At 36.2% G+C, this 17912-nt stretch overlaps 1 protein-coding gene across 1 annotated transcript; it reads left to right on the top strand.

Annotated features, from left to right (window-relative positions):
- The first annotated feature begins 520 nt into the window (after positions 1-520).
- ADAMDEC1 (ADAM like decysin 1) lies at positions 521-17546 on the top strand. Its single transcript, XM_008151467.3, has 13 exons — positions 521-632; positions 3320-3438; positions 4664-4737; positions 5499-5577; positions 7204-7280; positions 8383-8569; positions 8792-8854; positions 11862-11933; positions 12224-12393; positions 12945-13026; positions 13620-13750; positions 14627-14804; positions 17460-17546. Exons 1-13 carry the CDS (start codon positions 584-586, stop codon positions 17544-17546), a joined length of 1368 nt encoding a protein of 455 aa, XP_008149689.3. The 5' UTR covers positions 521-583.
- Positions 17547-17912: the final 366 nt, after the last annotated feature.

Below are 17912 nucleotides of genomic sequence, written 5' to 3'. Positions count from 1 at the left end.
CTTACATGAATTTATAAAAAGCTTGAGGGAGGTATTGTTATCATCATCATCCCATTTTCACAGAGAAGGAGACTGAGGGACAGAGAGATTACAGTATGCTAGCTTATAACTTTGCTGGGTACTTGTTTTATCAATTTTGTGTTTTCTGTGCCAGTTTCACAAAATACGTAGAGACTACTGAGTTATTTTCTAAATTTGTAGATCAATTTCTGTGAGGTTCTAGAAGAACAAGGGTGATGGTTCAGTTAGTTTGACAAGTATGTGAATATGGACATGGGCGTAAAAGTCTCAGCTGGTACTTTTCCACTGTTCTAGAGGCACTGGGACCAGCAGCTGTCTGTAAGTGATTTTTAACAGACTATAACCACAGACATAAACACATCTCATCAATGAGGAACATTCTCATGATCTTGATACTGCAGTTTCTTGGCAATTTCTCAACGCCATTAGTAAACGTATCCCAATCTCACAAGTAAAGTTTGAGATTTATTTTTCAATTTGTAATAACAAGGGGAAGATAAATAGCTGGGGAGACCACATCTTCATTCTGTGTGGGACTTCTCAGTTAGCTGCAGTCGCCAACATGTCTTTGGTCCTGTTCTCTGTCCTCTGGCTCATTGTACAAACTGAAGGTAAGTTCTGATATATTGACATTTTATGCAAAAGTCAAATTATTTAATGCATTTTTAAAGTACCCTTAAGAAAGTGGCATGCTCATATGACCCAAACATCACTACCATTTGTATTTTAGTATATTTACTCAATGTACATAAATTGTGCTCATCGTCAAGGTGTTGTGATTGGCATAATAATTTAATTAGGATGTCTCTGAAATTTTATCTTGTTCAACGGTCCTACAAGTTCTATATTTTGTTTTGTAATAACAGCAGATAATTAACTTCCAGACCAGAATTCAAGGGTTTTCTAGCCATCATCCATGTTATCTTAAATAACATTAATATTTCTACCCTGTAAAAAGACAATCATTTACCTAAATACACAATTTATTCAAGTGCTGCACTAGGGTTGATGACAAGGAAGACTCTTAAGTAAAAATTAGATTTGTTAGACATAATTACATTCATTAGTAAGCAAAATTAAAAATTAATTGACCAACTGACCAATTAGTATTAGAGTTGGGACTAGATATTATTAAAATTCACTCTAATTTTAATTTCAGAACTCTTTCCCTAATAGGGTTCATATTCTCTTTTGATAAAGACTTTTAGTAATATATTTATACATGCTCTTTTCTTCATGTGTAGTGAATTCTTCTTAGGATAGCATCACAGCAGAACTTTGAGGGTTGATTAGAAGAGATTTTATGATTTGCTGCTTCCCTTCAGGTTGTCCACATCGACCAGGTATAGAATTGCCTAAAGTCACACTGACTGTCAACATTGAGTGAGAATTTATCTCTAACCATTGACACTTATCTGTGAAAATGGAAACATTTGAAAACAAAACCGAGTTTATATGGATAATTGAATGAGTAAAGAAAAAAATATGGATAAAGGTGTGCCTGCCACCTGGTATTACATAATTTTATAAAGTTTATGCTCTGTGGTTTTTATACCAACCTCTACTTTAGGAAAATAAACTGATAGAAATTGAAGTGACTTTTACAAAATTACTTACAAGGTCATTTAGCTAGGACTCAAGACCAAATTTTGGCTCCAATTTCAGTTATTTTCTTACTATATAGAAAATTCTCTACATAATGCAATTCCAAGTAAATCTAGAACATTTAGTCTACATAAAAATTTTTCTGGCTCTCTGATGCTTTAAAATTGTTCTAACCGAGAATAATAAAAACATTTGTTAATGTAAAAAAAATAACTCAGACCTGTAAAGAATTTTTGTGAATTTATTTGAGCCAAACTGTTGACATATGCCGGGAAGCAAAACCTCAATGAATTGAGATAATGCTCCGGAGAATGGAGGGCTACATCTGTATTTTTACACTGCAATCAAAGGAAAGGGATGTAGGTGAGTTACATGGAATTCATTGGTGATAGATAAGGAGGTGGGATAAAGCAAAGCGGGGAAAACTTCTGGGATAGGGTAAAAAGTGAACTAATGGACATGTGCTTCTTTTACATAGATGGATACAGGATACTTTAACGTAATTAACAGTTGACAATTAATTAGATAGCAATAACAATGAGGGAATGTCCTGGTGCCATTTATTGTGCCCTGAGGGGTCCTGGGTAAAAAGGAAGTTACAAGTTACCCAGATATCTCACAGACATCTCACAGATATGTTATCTTAGAGGCAAAAAGGCAAATGGGCTCAGTAAAGAGGATCTAAGTTGATCTTTGTCAGGGAAAATATCGGCCTAGGACATGACTGCCCACTATAACCTGTTTGTAGTTAAATATTTAATTTTCAGACCATCTTTTGTGGTTATTTTAGGTCTTTGAGTTTGCAAGTCTGCCACACAGGCCTCCCCTGAGCTTGTCAGGTTAGCATGTGGCTCCTTTCGTCCACACATTATTTCCTATGAAATCTAAAGTCTGAGAGCAAATGCTAATGAAAGATCATAATAGTTTATTGTTGCACTGAGAAATAAAATAACTGTTAGTAGAATGAAGAATTATCTGTCTATGAAATATTTTTAAAATATATTTCTTTACTGATTTCAGAGAGGAAGGGAGAGGAAGAGAGAGAGAGAAACATCAATGATGAGAGAGAATCATTGATCGGCTGCCTCCAGCACTTCCCTACTGGGGATTGAGCCCACAACCCAGGCATGTGCCCTTGGCTAGAATCGAACCTGGGACTCTTCAGTCTGCAGGCCAACGCTCTATCCACTGAGCCAAACCAACTAGGGCTCTATGAAATATTTGATTTTTTTGGGGGGAGGGAGTTAGTCAGGGTTTGCACCACAGAGAGCAAAATACATAAAAAGGAATACAGAGACCACTGAGAACATTAAAAGAACAATTCACAATTTTGTATAGGACAATAGAGGAAGAAGAAACTGGATTACTACAGGAAGAATTCCTGGCTCCCATAAACTGTGTTCTAATCCAAAACCTGCCCTTTCTGGGCATGATGGCCCAGAGTTTACACATATTGGGAGATATCCAAAGCATTGTTCTATCATCACTATGTCTTTCCAGAACCAGGGGTTGGGAAATGGAGAACAAAAGGAAAAAATTTTGTTTTCCAAGTTCAGTAGAAGGAAGAACTTGTTTTTAATGTTTATTTTCTCAATGAGAATACGGTTGCCCATGCCATTTTAACAAACCAATCAAGCAAAACCAAAACAAAATCCTTCAGTATTTTATATCACTATTATCTCTCTTTCCTTAGCAACAGCCATAAGGAAAATACCTGAATTTGAAGACTATGAAGTAGTTCGTCCTAAAAAACTGCACATTTTACACAAAAGAGAGATACAAAACAACCACACAGAGACACTTGGTAAAGAGGTAAGTAATGTAAATGACTGTGGGTTTTACAATCATCTGAAGAGACAAAAAGAGCCTTTTAACTAATAGAAGTGATGTCATAGTCAACATCTCATGGTTTAATCTTCATCCAGGAGAGAACATGGAATTTATTAGAATGCTTTTACAATTAAGCTCCAGAAAGGGCATTAACTGCCTTACTTGATCAGAAAGAATACAGCTACTTAGGCATTTCTTTAAGTTTCTGGTATGGGGGGAAGGGAGAGAAAAAAAGGAGCCCAGGAAAGGCAGCCAGTTTTGACATTATTCCTTGCCAAGCTCCTCAAACCCTTTCTCCTACTCTCCTCCTCTTCCCAAATGAATTGCCTTTCCCTTGGCTATTTTGTCTATAATGGAGAACTGAACAATATCTTATTAATAAGATTTTTTAAATGTATTAAGGATATTAACTTTTTTACTATTACATCATTGCAAATATTCCCATCAGTTTATAGTTTTTACTTTATATAACTACTAGAGGCCAGGTGCATGGATTCGTGCACTGGTGAGGTCCCTCGGCCTGGCCTGCACCCTCTCGAAATCCAGGACATCTTGGAGGATGTTGTAGAGCTGGTTTTAGCCCGATCCCCACAGGCCAGACTGAGGGACCCCACCTGTGCACGGATGGGCCTCTAGTATGCATGTAAGATCTTTGGTTAATCTCCTCCCTCCCTCCCCCTTCCTCCTTCCCTCTGAGATTCATCAGTCTGTTCCATGTTTCCTGCCTGTGGTTTCCGCTCCTGCATTGAGTGTCTGCCCCCTGGTGGTCAGTGCATGTCATAGCTAACAGATGGTCAGCCAGTTGCTTAGACTTTTATATATATAGATTAGTAGGTTTGGAGTTGATTTTCTTTAGTGTATTTGGTTTTATTTTATCGTAATAAAATATGTGCCTTATTATTAACCCATTAGTGATCCAAGAGTGACTGTCTACTGTACACAGGGCAAATGATTAGTCCCTATCTCACATTAGTTTAAACTACAGATTAGTTTAATCTGTAAGTATTATTACCGTGTTATTGTACTTTTTTGCAATCCATCTAAATATACAATTTATATTTACTTTTACATATTATAAAGGCATGAGATCTGTTTTTGTCTTAAATACACTTGCAATTACCCTTCTATATGATATATATTATTATATTATGTTTATTTTAGCTAGACTCAGAAATATAAATTGATATTATATAATTACATTTTTAAGGAAAAATATGAACCTGAACTTCAGTATCAGATTATATTAAATGGAGAAGTCATTCTCTACCTACAAAAAACCAAGTAAGTTAATTTTCTATAAGTTTAATCAGTGATTTGTATTAAGAGAATATGGAAAAATAAATCTCGAGACCTTATTTAGTGTAATTTTAGGTAAAGGACATCAAGTACATTGAGTTTTAGATGTTTTAGATGCATTTGCACTAATGTTATCTCAGATATGTTGATGCTTTCCTAGGAAATTACATGCAAATTGTAAAACAAAGAGAGCTGCTCATATAAATGACATTCTTCCCTGATTCTTCTTAGAATTTGCAGAAATTCTTTTCTACCCAGGTAAACTTAAACCTTTGATAAGACTTTCCATTACTTTTATAAGAATGTATGCCCCATGTTCATTCAGGGCACACAGCCTTCAGATAGATCCCAGGGATGGGCCTCCCCGAGTTCTATAGCAGTCAGTAAAATTCTCTCAGAATGCAATGGTCCTTTATGCATATTTGTGACCCAGCACCCTTCAGGAACCCTGTGAAGGATCTGTCCTTTGTGCAAAGAATCCCCAAATAACTCATTTTGAGCATAAATAATCTGCAGTTAAAAGGCAGCCAAGGCCATTTCTTCCCTCAGATTTAACAGGTATAGCTAACGCTTTGATTTGCATAAGCAGCAGAGTTCCAATGTTGGAGAAAGATCAGTGGGTCAGAATGTCAACACCTTCTCAGTGTAGACACTATTATTGCTTTAGTGCCAGAGATCATGTCAGGAATATTAATTAGCCTTTATTACCACAGTGAGTGTATTATGCAACTTTCTGCTCTCTACAGGCATCTCCTGGGGCCAGACTACACTGAAACTTACTACTCACCCACAGGAGAGGAAATCACCACAAGCCCTCAGAACATGGTAGGTTTTGAATGTTTTCTGGGACTCTTTCTGGATCTGCCACTTATGCTGTAAGATTCGTAAGTCCAAGAACAACTTAAAAATGTTTGAAGAACTTGAAAGCAAGTTGCTTATCTATCCAATGAGTCAACAGATTTAAGAAGCACAGTCAGCATTTTTAAAAGGTAGGAGTATTAGGAGGCTTCCAGGAGCTGCATTTTTTGAAGCAATCAAAAGTCTACTTTTTTCCTAAACTCCCTTATCAGTAGGTTAAAAATAGTCTCCCCTATAGGTTTTAAAATGTCCTGAAACTATTTACTATTTTCTGATGACACATGCATTTATCCTGAGGTCAACAATGGAATATAAATTATTTCATTAATATATTGTATATCTGGTTAAACCACCACCCTACAAATAATGCCAAGGCCTAGATGTCAGACAGAAAGAATCAAGGCCGAAGAAAGAACAGAAAAAGATTTAAAAAAGGTTTAATCATGGAGTATACCAAGTTAAGTGAGTTTCTCAGAGCCACCCCCATAGCAGCTCAAATGTGTGTATCTCTAAAAAATACCACAGATAAGACTTCTGCCACAAAATGCCTCTTTCTCTCCTACTCACATGAAAACTCTCATCTCATGGACATCTATCTGGATTTTTGCTAACACTGACCTCCAAGGAAAGTATCTGATGATAAATTAATTCATATTCAAGTGCAGTGGCTGATACTTTCATGTGGTACAAGTCTTCTATGAGAAAGTGTTTATGATAACAAGGTTTCTTCCAAAGGAAAGGAAAACACCGATGGAATGTCAACCCTGAGAAAAGTCAGTTTATTTTTAATAGGAGGTTATTCATTGGCTTTCTTAGATTACTCTACACAAGTGACCCCTATTTTGCTTAGATGGATCTTCAACCATATCTAAATCTCTAGTTTTAGAGAAGTTCTCAGGGATTTTGATGATAGTAAAGAAATTGCACTAATACACCAATTAATATGGTAAGGGAGATCAATTATTATGAGGGTTCAGGAGTGGTAGTGTGGTGTTTTAATCTAGAAAAACATGTACCCCATTTTATTGATATGGTATGTACAGTGTCTTAGGAACTCAGCAAAGGGAGCCAAATTGCACTAATATACCAATTAATATGGTAAGGGAGATCAATTATTATGAGGGCTCAGGAGTGGTAGTGTGGTGTTTTAATCTAGAAAAACATGTACCCCATTTTATTGATATGGTATGTACAGTGTCTTAGGAACTCAGCAAAGGGAGCCAAATTCTCACAAGTTGTTCCTCAACTCTGAGCATTCTCTGGGAGTTCTGTAGACACTAGGCCAGCTGGCTACTTCTCGGATGCAGTGTCCACTTTCAGCAGGAGCCCACTCAGGTTCAACCTTCCTGGACTTTCCTTTAGTGCCAATTAGCATCAGAAAGACAGATCAGTCATTCAATAGGGCTAGTTTCCAGGGTTGGTGGTGGAGCAGTTCATAAAACCTCTGAGGTTCCCACTGTGTTTATTTCTTGGAATTGGTCTGGCCACAGTCACTACTCAAAGACCTTTTCTATATATTCAAGATAACAGCTTCCACCACAATTGTGATATATTTATTCTTATAGTTAATTTTTTTCTTTTTTCCAACCGTAGGAACACTGCTACTATACAGGTCACATCCTGAATGAAAAGAATTCTGTTGCCAGCATTAGTACTTGTAATGGGTTGAGGTGAGAACTACTCCCCAAAGTATTAAACAGCAACCATCATTGTATTACACAGATAAATGTCTTCCTGGATATCATGTCTTATGCTATATTGGTTAAATGTTTCCATCGATAGTATGCTGAATGTATCATCCTTGCAATCATTTTATAATCTGCTGATCTAGTAAGTTAGTCCTAGCAATATTTAAACCAGATGCTATACTATGGACCTTGATGAGATCTGGATCCATTTTTACATTGACCAATCCCACTCCCTGAAGACATTCTGTTTCATTTTGTTAGAGTCTACTTTGCAATTGTCATGATGAAACACACTTTAAAAAAAATTGTGAATGTGTGTGTGATATTTATCCTTATTTAAAAGGTAATTCTTATCAATTAGGAAAATTTTGGAAAGTAAGAAAAACCAAATAAGAAAATAACCACCATGAAATGTTACCTCTGTGTGATCACTATTATTAACATTTTGTCCCGTTTGCAGCTTTTTGTGCATATGGACAGATATACCTCTTATGTGGCTGAAATATGAAATAAAATGCACATAATTGTTCTTCTCACATAGCTCATACCACAACATCGAAGCCTTTTTCCTTATTATAAGATACTTTCATAAATGAAACCTTAAATGGTTATGTAAGCTTTGTAATATTCCATCATATGGATTCAACTTTCTATTTCTGAAAGAATTTTATTACTATAAAGTAGAATTCTTTAAACTACTAGTTCCAAACTGTTCCTCTGGCTAATCAGTTCATCATTCTTTCTCTTCACTGGGGTTCTTGGTATCTATATACTCCTTTAGTTTATTCTCCATTATTTATCTAAGACCTGTCAAGAAATACGTGCTAAATGTATGGACAAATTTTACTTTGGTATAGCTTCATCTTAGTAATTATTGTTCACAGTTCTCTGAGTAAATAAAACAGGCTCTATTTTAGTATTGAAAAATACTGATTATCTCTTAAATTAACAACAACAACAAAAAAGCCATTGAATCAGTACTGTGTGTGTGAGCTTGGGATGGAGGGAGAGGTGTTAATCCATTCTGGTCAGTATGTGTGACTGTGGCAGAGAATCCTCAAATATGAGTCTCTGTGTTTCACAGGGGATTCTTCACACATCGTGATCAAAGATATATGATCAAGCCTCTGAAAAGCACAGACCAAGAAGAACATGCTGTCCTGACATATAACCAGGAGGAGCCAGACCCGGCTAACCACACCTGTGGGGTAAAAAGTGTTGGCAGAAAACAAGGCCACATCCGGACCGCTAGGTCACTCAATAGTTCAGAGGTAAATGTAGCTTTCCTATGTCATCATTTCTTTCAGTAGGCTCGGCAATGATGTGTAATCGACTGTTGTGCTCAGCAATGACTGGTACAGGGAAAACCTATAATTTATTTACTTATTCATCAATTTAATTTTCCTCTGAAGAAAAAATAAACCTCTTTATAAGCTTTCCAAACTTTTAGGATAAAGATAATTGTTAACAATGTTCTTTTACTCTTTGTAAAGGAAGAATACTTTCTTCGGGCTGAGAAATACATTGATCTCTTTTTGGTGCTGGATCATGCCTTTGTGAGTATGAAATATGTATGCTTCTTGTCAAGTTAAGCCAACTTTTAAGTTTTCTTATCAGCAAACACAAACAGTACTATTCTTGCTGAAAATGCAGAACTTGTCCTCCTAATTGTCTTATCTGTTCTACCTGTCTTGCCAACAACAGTTTTTGCTCATCCACCCCCTTTAATATTCAAAATAGTCATATATTAGAAATATTCTAAATACCAGAATACCTACAGGAGATCAAGCACAATACTGAAAAAATTGAATAGGTTATTAAAATATTTTTAAATTCTCACTATATTATGTAAATATAAAGTAGACACAAAGTTATATTTTACAAGTTATATTTATATATTCAAAAATACCAGAATCAGTGCTTCTAACTAGTAAGCATTACTTTTTTTAATAATAAATCTTTATTGCTCAGATTATTACAGGTGTTCCTCTTTTTTTTTCCCCCCATAGCTCCCCTCCACCTGATTCCCCACCCCATGCCCTTACCCCCCGCCACTGTCTTCATCCACAGGTGTAAGATTTTTGTCCAATCTCTTCCTGCACCCCTCAGACCCCCTTCCCCCTGAGATTGTCCATCCCCTCCCTTTCTATGTCCCTGATTCTATTATATTCACCAGTCCATTCTGTTCGTCAGATTTTTTATTCACTTGATTTTTAGATTCACTTGTTGGTAGGTAGGTATTTGATGTCTTTTTGTTGTTCATAATTTTTACCTTTACCTTTTTCTTCTTCTTCCTCTTCTTAAAGAATACCCTTCAGCATTTCATGTAATCCTGGTTTGGTGGTGATGAACTCCTTTAGCTTTTTCTTGTCTGTGAAGCTCTTCATCTGACCTTCAATTCTGAATGATAGTTTTGCTGGGTAGAGTAATCTTGGTTGTAGGTTCTTGCTGTTCACCACTTTGAATATTTCTTGCCACTCCCTTCTGGCCTGCATAGTTTATGGTGAGAAATCAGATGGAAGTCATATGGGTACTCCTTTGTAGGTAACTAACTGTTTTTCTCTTGCTGCTTTCAAGATTCTCTCTTTGTCTTTTGCCCTTGGCATTTTAATTATGATGTGTCTTGGTGTGGTCCTCTTTGGATTCCTCTTGTTTGGGGTTCTGTGCACTTCCTGAACTTGTAAGTCTATTTCTTTCACCAGGTGGGGGAAGTTTTCTGTCATTATTTCTTCAAATAGGTTTTCACTATCTTGCTCTCTCTCTTCTTCTGGCACCCCAAAAATTCGAATGTTGGTACACTTAAAGCTGTCCCAGAGGCTCCTTACGCTATCCTCACACTTTTGGATTCTTCTTTCTTTCCACCTCTCTGGTTGGGTGTTTTTTGCTTCCTCATATTCTAGATCTTTGGTTTGACTCTTGGGGTATGGTGATCTATAGTTGAGTTTCTTTATATTTTTTATTTCAGACAGTGTATGCTTAATTTCTGACTGGTCCTTTTCCATTTTTTTGGCATTCTCATTAAGGTCCTTGAAGGTCTCACTAAGTTCCTCAGAGGTCTCTTCAAGTTTCTCAGTGGTTTTTAGAAGATTCTTGAGTAACCTTATAAATGTGGTTCTGAACACTGTGTCATCCAATAGTTTACTTTCCTCCATCTCTCCTATTCGTGACATGCTTCAGTGTCTCCGCATTTTGGCTGCCTCCCTGTTTTGATGGAGTGGCTTTGTGTGGTCAGTGACCTATAGGGGCCAGTAGCTCAACTTCCCCAATCACCCTAGGTGGTCGCTCTTGGTACTCCCCTTTGTGGGCTGAGTGCAAAGTCTTGGTGTAGTTAAGTCTTGATTGCTGTTGGTACACTGGGAGGAATTGACCTCCAGGCCAATTGGCTGTGAGGACCCGCTGTGTCTATAATGGAAGCACTGCTGTGCTGGAGACCCGCTTATGGTACAGGACTTGTTTCAGTGGGACTTTGGTGCTCACTGAGTCCGCCCCCTGAATGTGTCACTTATGGATGTGAGGAGTTGAAATCTGGTGTCTCACACTGACCACTAGGTACCCTGGCTTCTGGATCTCCAATGGGGTGCAGTTCAGCTACTGTCTGAGGCCACCCTGTAGGAGCTACAGCGAGAACTGCCGTCCTCTCCTCCCTGCTTGGAGCTTGGAGGCTTTGGAGCTGTCTGCACCGGGTTGCAAGTTTACTAGCTTAAACTGCAATAGAGAAGGCCATTCATATGCAAAAGCCACTGCTAGGAGCTTGGGAGTGTTTGTAGATTGTGCAGGGTGGAGTCTCAGGGCATCACTAGGCTAGGGCGTGGCAAACAGCGATGCCTGGCAGTGAGCTGCCTCCAACCGTGTCCCCGCATCTCGCGTCCCAACGCAGCCAACGCAGCTCTGCTAGCAAGCCACCCTCACTCTCCGACCCGATGGCAGACAGCCCAGTCTCTCCCCAGAAACTGGATTTCAGAGAGATTGGGAGCTTATCTCTCTTCGGATTGAAGAAAGCAACGCCCACCGCCAGCTGGGTTCCGCCGCCAGCCCGTATCGTGCGCGCTCCCCTGTACCTCAGTTTTTCAGCATTTGTGCCCTGCTTGCTCCCCTCTCTTTTGGTCTAGTTGTAGAGCTTCTGCTCAGCCAGCTTTCCCATGGTTCTGGGTGATAGACGTTCTGTCTTTTAGTTGTAGTTTTGAAATTGTTGTGGACGGCAGCAGCCCAGATGTTTACCTATGCTGCCATCTTGGATCTCCTCAAAGCATTACTTTATAATCAAATTTTAAAAATATTGAATTGGCTTAAAATATTTAAATCATTAATTTGTTTTATTCAATGTAAAAATGAAAGAAACTAAAATTTTACATCAATGTCTAATTTTTATCTTACCAATAAAATCTTACATTTGAAATACAATTTGTTGAAACACAGAGTCTTATGTAAGGTAGATATGGAATAAATGGACATTTGTTTACATTAAAATGTGTAATTTTTCTTAATATGTGTACTTCTATATTTCATCAACTTTCTCACTATAGTTTGAGATTTTAATTATACTTTGTATTTTGCATTTTGCAGTATAACATGTATAAGGGAAATCTAACTTCCATAAGAAGCTTTGTGTTTGATGTGATGAACCTACTCAATGTGGTAAGATATTTGTCCTGTAAACATGTGACCCACATTGGGGCCTGAGGCTTCCCTATGGTTTCACCAAGTAAGGAGTTGGGAGGGTCACAATGGTTTAAGGTCAGAAGTTTTGAGAAATTTATCAGCTAAGGATAAACATCAAGGTAAAATCATATATATTGTAGCAAAGGCAACTTTGAGAATTTTATTTTCAAAATGAGTTACATGTATCCATCACTTGTGGTCAGCAAAGGATCTAAAACATTAAAGAAATCTCAAAATTTTTATGAAGAAAAATGCTCTTTCCACAGATTTATAACACCATAGATATTCAAGTGGCCTTGGTAGGTATGGAAATCTGGTCTGATGGTGATAAGATAAAGGTGGCACCTAACTCAGGCGTCACCTTTGACAACTTTCTGAATTGGCATCGTTCTAACTTGGGGAAAATGAAGACCCATGACCATGCTCAGCTACTCAGGTGAGCATACACTGGCCAGGGCCAGGCATAGGTAGGCAGAGCAAATAATTACCCCAAAGGTTTCTTGGCAGAGTTTACTATTCAGATACATAACCCCAACCACTTATTAGAGAGCTTGAAGTTCTATTCTTAACAATTCACTTGTGAAATTATTAGACCTGTGTCACATCACTAAAATTGATTCTTGGATGTTGGACAAGCATTATAATTCTATGTAATAAGTTCTTGGATAAACTAAAGAACTTATATACTTATATGCATAGCCCATGGACACAGGCAATAGGGTAGTGAAGACCTGGGGCGGGGGGGAGCGGGAAGGGGGCGGAACTAGGAGGAGATGGGTAAAGGGGGGAGGGAATGGGAGGTATCTGTAATACTATCAACAATAAAAAATACATGTTAAAAATAATTCTATAAAATAGTATAAGCTTTTCTGGACCCTAGTAAATATAAAAAGGGTAGTGTAACAATGGAAATCTAAAACATAGCTGGCAACAGCTAAGGGTTCTAAAGACTCAGATTGTGACTGTGTACCTGTAACTTTCATACAGTGGAATTGGCTTCAACAATCGACGTGTAGGGCTGGCAGCCTCGAATTCCTTGTGTTCCCCAAGTTCGGTTGCTGTTATTGAGGTTTGTAAAGTTGGTACAATGGGCATTTGCTGAGTCAGCAAATAAAGGTAGAAATAAAACTGATAGACCTTGGTCCTTAGATGACAGAACAGAATATTTCCTTACATTGACTCTCCCAGAAGGCTTAACTCTTCAGTTGGTATTAGGAAGTAAGAGCAGGAAGGTTAGGAGAGAAAGGGAATCCAGGTGTTCTCTGGCCTGAAAGTATTGATGGCCAGAGAGGTCAGACAAAGTGCATGTTGGTGGGATGTAGTCAAGCACTATCAATGTCAATAGTTTTTGGAGGCCTCTGGATACATAGAATGGTATCTTTTAGTACTTCCTATGAAGAATGTATTAATATAACCATGGTTTACTGAGAAATGATCATTAGTTCAGCAAATGTCTATTAAGAACTGACTCAGTGGTTGATTCACAGGAACCAACCATTTCAAATGTTTACTCACATTTTACAATAACCAATGACAGGAAAAGGAATTTAATGACTAATTATTTTTTTTATTTGTCAAACTATCATTTTATTACTGAACATTAAATCAATTAATAACTAACTGGAACAACAAAGAAATAACAGATGTTTGCATGTTTTCAAGGCTAAGAAAAAGAATAACGTGGCTCTTGTCGGAGTGATGTCACATGAGTTGGGTCATGCCCTTGGTATGCCTGATGCTCCATATAAGACTAAGTGTCCATCTGGGAGTTGTGTGATGAGTCAATATCTAAGGTGAGACCTTGTCACCCTAAAGGAAAAAATACATATGTTTCTTAAATCCTAAAAAATTCAGATGGGCGTATAATTGGATGGGCGTATTTTTGTTTTTATTTATTTATTTATTTTTTACAAAGGGCTGTGTATCCCATTTATTTTCAAAATGAGTTACATGTATCCATCACTTGTGGTCAGCAAAGGATCTAAAACATTAAAGAAATCTCAAAATTGGAGGCATCAGTGTATTCTGGAGAATTTCTGAAGCCTCTTGATGCACAAGTTTTACTAGTTATTAGGGCTCATTATTTAAGATTTTTCAAATATACCAAGATAGAGCATAAGTATGGTGACTATGTGATATTGACTTTAAATAATATATTTTCAAAAATATGTATCTAATTAAGATGATTAGAATTATTTCCATCACCAATCAGTCAATCATATTTTTCTGTTATTAATTACCTTCTGGTACCAGATGCTTGCAAGGACTTGGAATAAAAAAAAATAATAATAAAACTAATTCCTAAACATAGAACATGGAAGTCTGCAATTACTTCCTTTTCACTAGGTTATTGTTATCACTTACTTCTCAGCACTCAGTGGCTAAATAAGCCAAAGATAACAAATGGTGAAGCTCCTGCCAATTAGTACAGTACTGAATCCAGGCTGGAATTTAAATTACTCTAGCACTATAACTGAGTGTCTAGGAAAACAGTTTTCCAACCAGCATAGTAGCGTGCTCTGTCACCTTCCACATGTAACACAGGGCAGGCCTAGACAGATACTAAATTTGGAATTTCCATTGAGCTGGTAATAGTTTCAGACAAGTCAGGTTCTCATGTTCATGTATCACAGTTTATCATGGCATCCCTAATTATTTTCTGCTTACAGTTCAAAATTCCCAAAGGATTTCAGTCCATCCTGCCGCTCACATTTTGAAAGATACATTTTATCTCATAAACCAAAGTGCCTGCTGCAAGCACCAATTCCTAAAAATATAATAACAAAACCAGTGTGTGGGAACCAGCTTCTGGAAGTAGGGGAAGAATGCGATTGTGGCTCTCTTAAGGTATGGAAATGTCCATGGTTTCAAAAACTTATTAGAGTGATTGTGCCATACCTGTTTCCTTCCCTTTTCCTTTTATTAAAAAAAAAAATAAGGTTTTATGGAAATTTTTTTTTCTGAAGACAAGCTTGGAATCATAGTAAAAAGAAGATTTGCACTGACTTTAGGGATCTTTTGAAAAGCGTTTCAAAAGCCAGGATATGATAATGACATGATTGTATGAAGTTCAATATAAAAAGGTAACTTATTAACTATAATATCTCACTTAGGAGCTTTCCTAAATGTATTAGTCAGAAATCCTGTGCCGCGTAGTCACAGTTGATCATCTGTTGACCAATCACAATTCCTCCCCATGGAGAGAGTTGGCTTTCTCTCATCCAGCCAATATGTAAACCAGGAAGTGAATAAAATGGAGAAAAAAGAACAAACTTATAAAAATGGATTATTAACATTGACTATCTAAGATAATTGCTCTAAGTCTGCTAATGTCTGTAAAATCTGATCCATTGGAGGCATCAGTGTATTCTGGAGAATTTTTGATAGAATGTTTGCTAGCACCCCATGTGAAGTTTGCAAAAAAGAGCATTCTGGTGGTGTTTTTTGGTTGTTGTTGTGGGTTTTTGTTTGTTTGTTTTTTAGCAATCTTTTACTTTTAAGACTAAAAATATGAGTTAATATTTGAAGAGATTTTCGATGTGTCAGTCTACACAATGCTTTTGTATATACTAGCACATCACCTCCTTTAATACTCACAATGAACCTATTAATCACAGCAAACCTACTAAATAGGTTTTGCTATGATCCCAAATTAGAGAAGAAGCAGTGAGGCTCAGAAAAGCTTAGTAACTAGTTCCAAGGATACAAATCTAATAATTAGCCCATTTCAATGCAAGATTTATCCATTACTTTAAGGGGTTTTATTAAAAAGGGGAAGGCGCAAACTCTCTCTGTGCTTCAGCATATTTAGCCAGAAATGTTAAGCTGTTAAATTATATTAGGAGATTACATAGCACAACTTAATCATTTATAACAAATATTCCAAATATTTTATTAATTATAATGAGATATGGAGTATTAAAGTGATTGCTTCAACTCCCCTATGGTTGCTCAAGTAAGACAACTGAAGTTGTTCGTAACCCTAGGTACTTCTAATTCCAGCAGGCAAATGGCATACATAGTATATATACTTTATATAGTACCCTTAGTGAATAATCCAGTTTCCCATGATCCAATGTGCCATTTGTATTTTTATATACATAGTTAAGTGTTTTCTAGGTTTTAAAAGTAATCATTCTGTCTAAATATCATACAACAAGCATCATGCTATTTTTATGATTATAACATATAATGCATTTTAATATCTTTTACAGTAACTCTCTTCATATCTATCATTTCTCTATCAACTATCCATATAGAATTTGCATAACAATTCTTTAATATTAGTTTTTCCATATAACTCTTGGTATTCTTTTTGTCAATTTGCCCACAAATACAACTGAGATTCAGTTTGAAATGCATTAAATTCATATTTCACTAAAGGCCACTGGCATTTTCACAATATTAAGTATTGTCTTAAAAGACAATTTGCCTGTAAAGTTTTTTAAATTTTTGGTTCTAATTTATTATGACTTTTTATGTTATTTGATTATTATCTTAAATAGCTATCTAAATGACTTACCCAATATTTTTAGAGTTGAACCTATGTTTTTTTTCCAGGTCAAGAATTTTATGACATACAAATAGTGAAAATGTGATTTATACTACCCAATTATTATACTTTTATATCTTTTTCTTGTCTCATAACATTTACCACCATTTCCATATAAATATAGACTATAAATAATCCTTGTCTTATTCTTTATTTTATTGGATATATTTGCTATATATCAGGTAGATTTTTCTTCATCTTATTTTTTATATGTTTAAATAATGCAATAATGGTTACTGAATTTTTACCAACTAATTTTTGCCATCTATCACAATAATAGTTGTTTTCTTTCTAAGTCTCTTAATGTGATTAATTATGTTACTCTATTTTGTGCAGTTGAGATACCCTTGCATTTTGGCAGGGGGGAAAAAACTACATAGTTGTAATTGAGAGTTATTATATTAATAAAATGATGCTTAACTAATGTTTTATTCAAGTTTTTTGCATTTATATCCATAAATGAGAATAGTGTGTGTGTGTGTGTGTGTGTGTGTGTGTGTGTGTGTGTGTGTTAATTACCAGTTCTCATTATCAGTGTTATGCAACCTTGGTAAAACAAATTGAAGATTTAAAATATTTTTTCTCTATCTTCAGTTTTTATAGCATAGAAATATTCTCCCTTGAAGTTTTAAATTAATTTACATGGTATCATCTCGACACATTTATTTGTGGTGATTCTTGAATAATTCAATTTTTGTCCTTTTAAGAGGTAGTTTCTATTACTCTTAAATTTTTTAATTTTTAATTTAAAAAAATCTTTATTGTTAAAAGTATTACATATGTCCCCTTTTCCTCCCATTGACTCCTACTAGAGCAACCAATTACCCCAGGCCTTTACCACTTGTATAGCAGAATAATTTAGTTTAAAAAGTGAAATGTTATTGCCATCCTGTGCCAGAATTCTACAGAGAAAAATGCTGAGCCCACTTTCCATTGTGTGTGCTTTAAAGGAATGCACCAATCCTTCCTGTGAGGCCGTGACCTGCACGTTGAAACCTGCCACTGACGCTGATTATGGAGAAGAGACTCTGATGTAAGACCTTTATTTTCTTTCTTTGTTGTCAAATATTTTCTCACTTTTATTTTGTATTTAAGAAAGATGTGACGCTGAGTTCTATAACATATTAAAACACAATTTTTACAGTTAAAAATGACAGCTTCAAGAAGGAAATATAAGCCATCATTATGAACAAAAATAACTAACGTACTAATGAGAAAATGGCTACTTTGTCATCTGTGAGATTAGGACTGCTGAAATATGTGCTAAAAATTGTTTACATTTCTGTTAGGTAGTGATGAGTTTAATGTTAGCTAAGGTAAGAGAAGAAAAATTCATTTTGTTTTATTTTAATTAAGTTTACTTGGGTGTCATTGGTTAATAAGATCATGTAGGTTTCAAGTGT

Source organism: Eptesicus fuscus, chromosome 6, assembly GCF_027574615.1.
Source record: "Eptesicus fuscus isolate TK198812 chromosome 6, DD_ASM_mEF_20220401, whole genome shotgun sequence".
NCBI classification, from domain to species: domain Eukaryota; kingdom Metazoa; phylum Chordata; class Mammalia; order Chiroptera; family Vespertilionidae; genus Eptesicus; species Eptesicus fuscus.
This window is presented reverse-complemented; position numbering and strand designations above follow the sequence as displayed.

What these genes read in the sequence shown, in the direction of transcription:
- ADAMDEC1 (XM_008151467.3), top strand. Translation starts at nt 584, where the DNA reads ATGTCTTTGGTCCTGTTCTCTGTCCTCTGGCTCATTGTACAAACTGAA. An exon ending in CTCTACCTACAAAAAACCAA is followed by an intron (nt 4,738 to 5,498) that starts GTAAGTTAATTT and finishes TGCTCTCTACAG; the next exon opens with GCATCTCCTGGGGCCAGACT. An exon ending in AGTACTTGTAATGGGTTGAG is followed by an intron (nt 7,281 to 8,382) that starts GTGAGAACTACT and finishes TGTGTTTCACAG; the next exon opens with GGGATTCTTCACACATCGTG.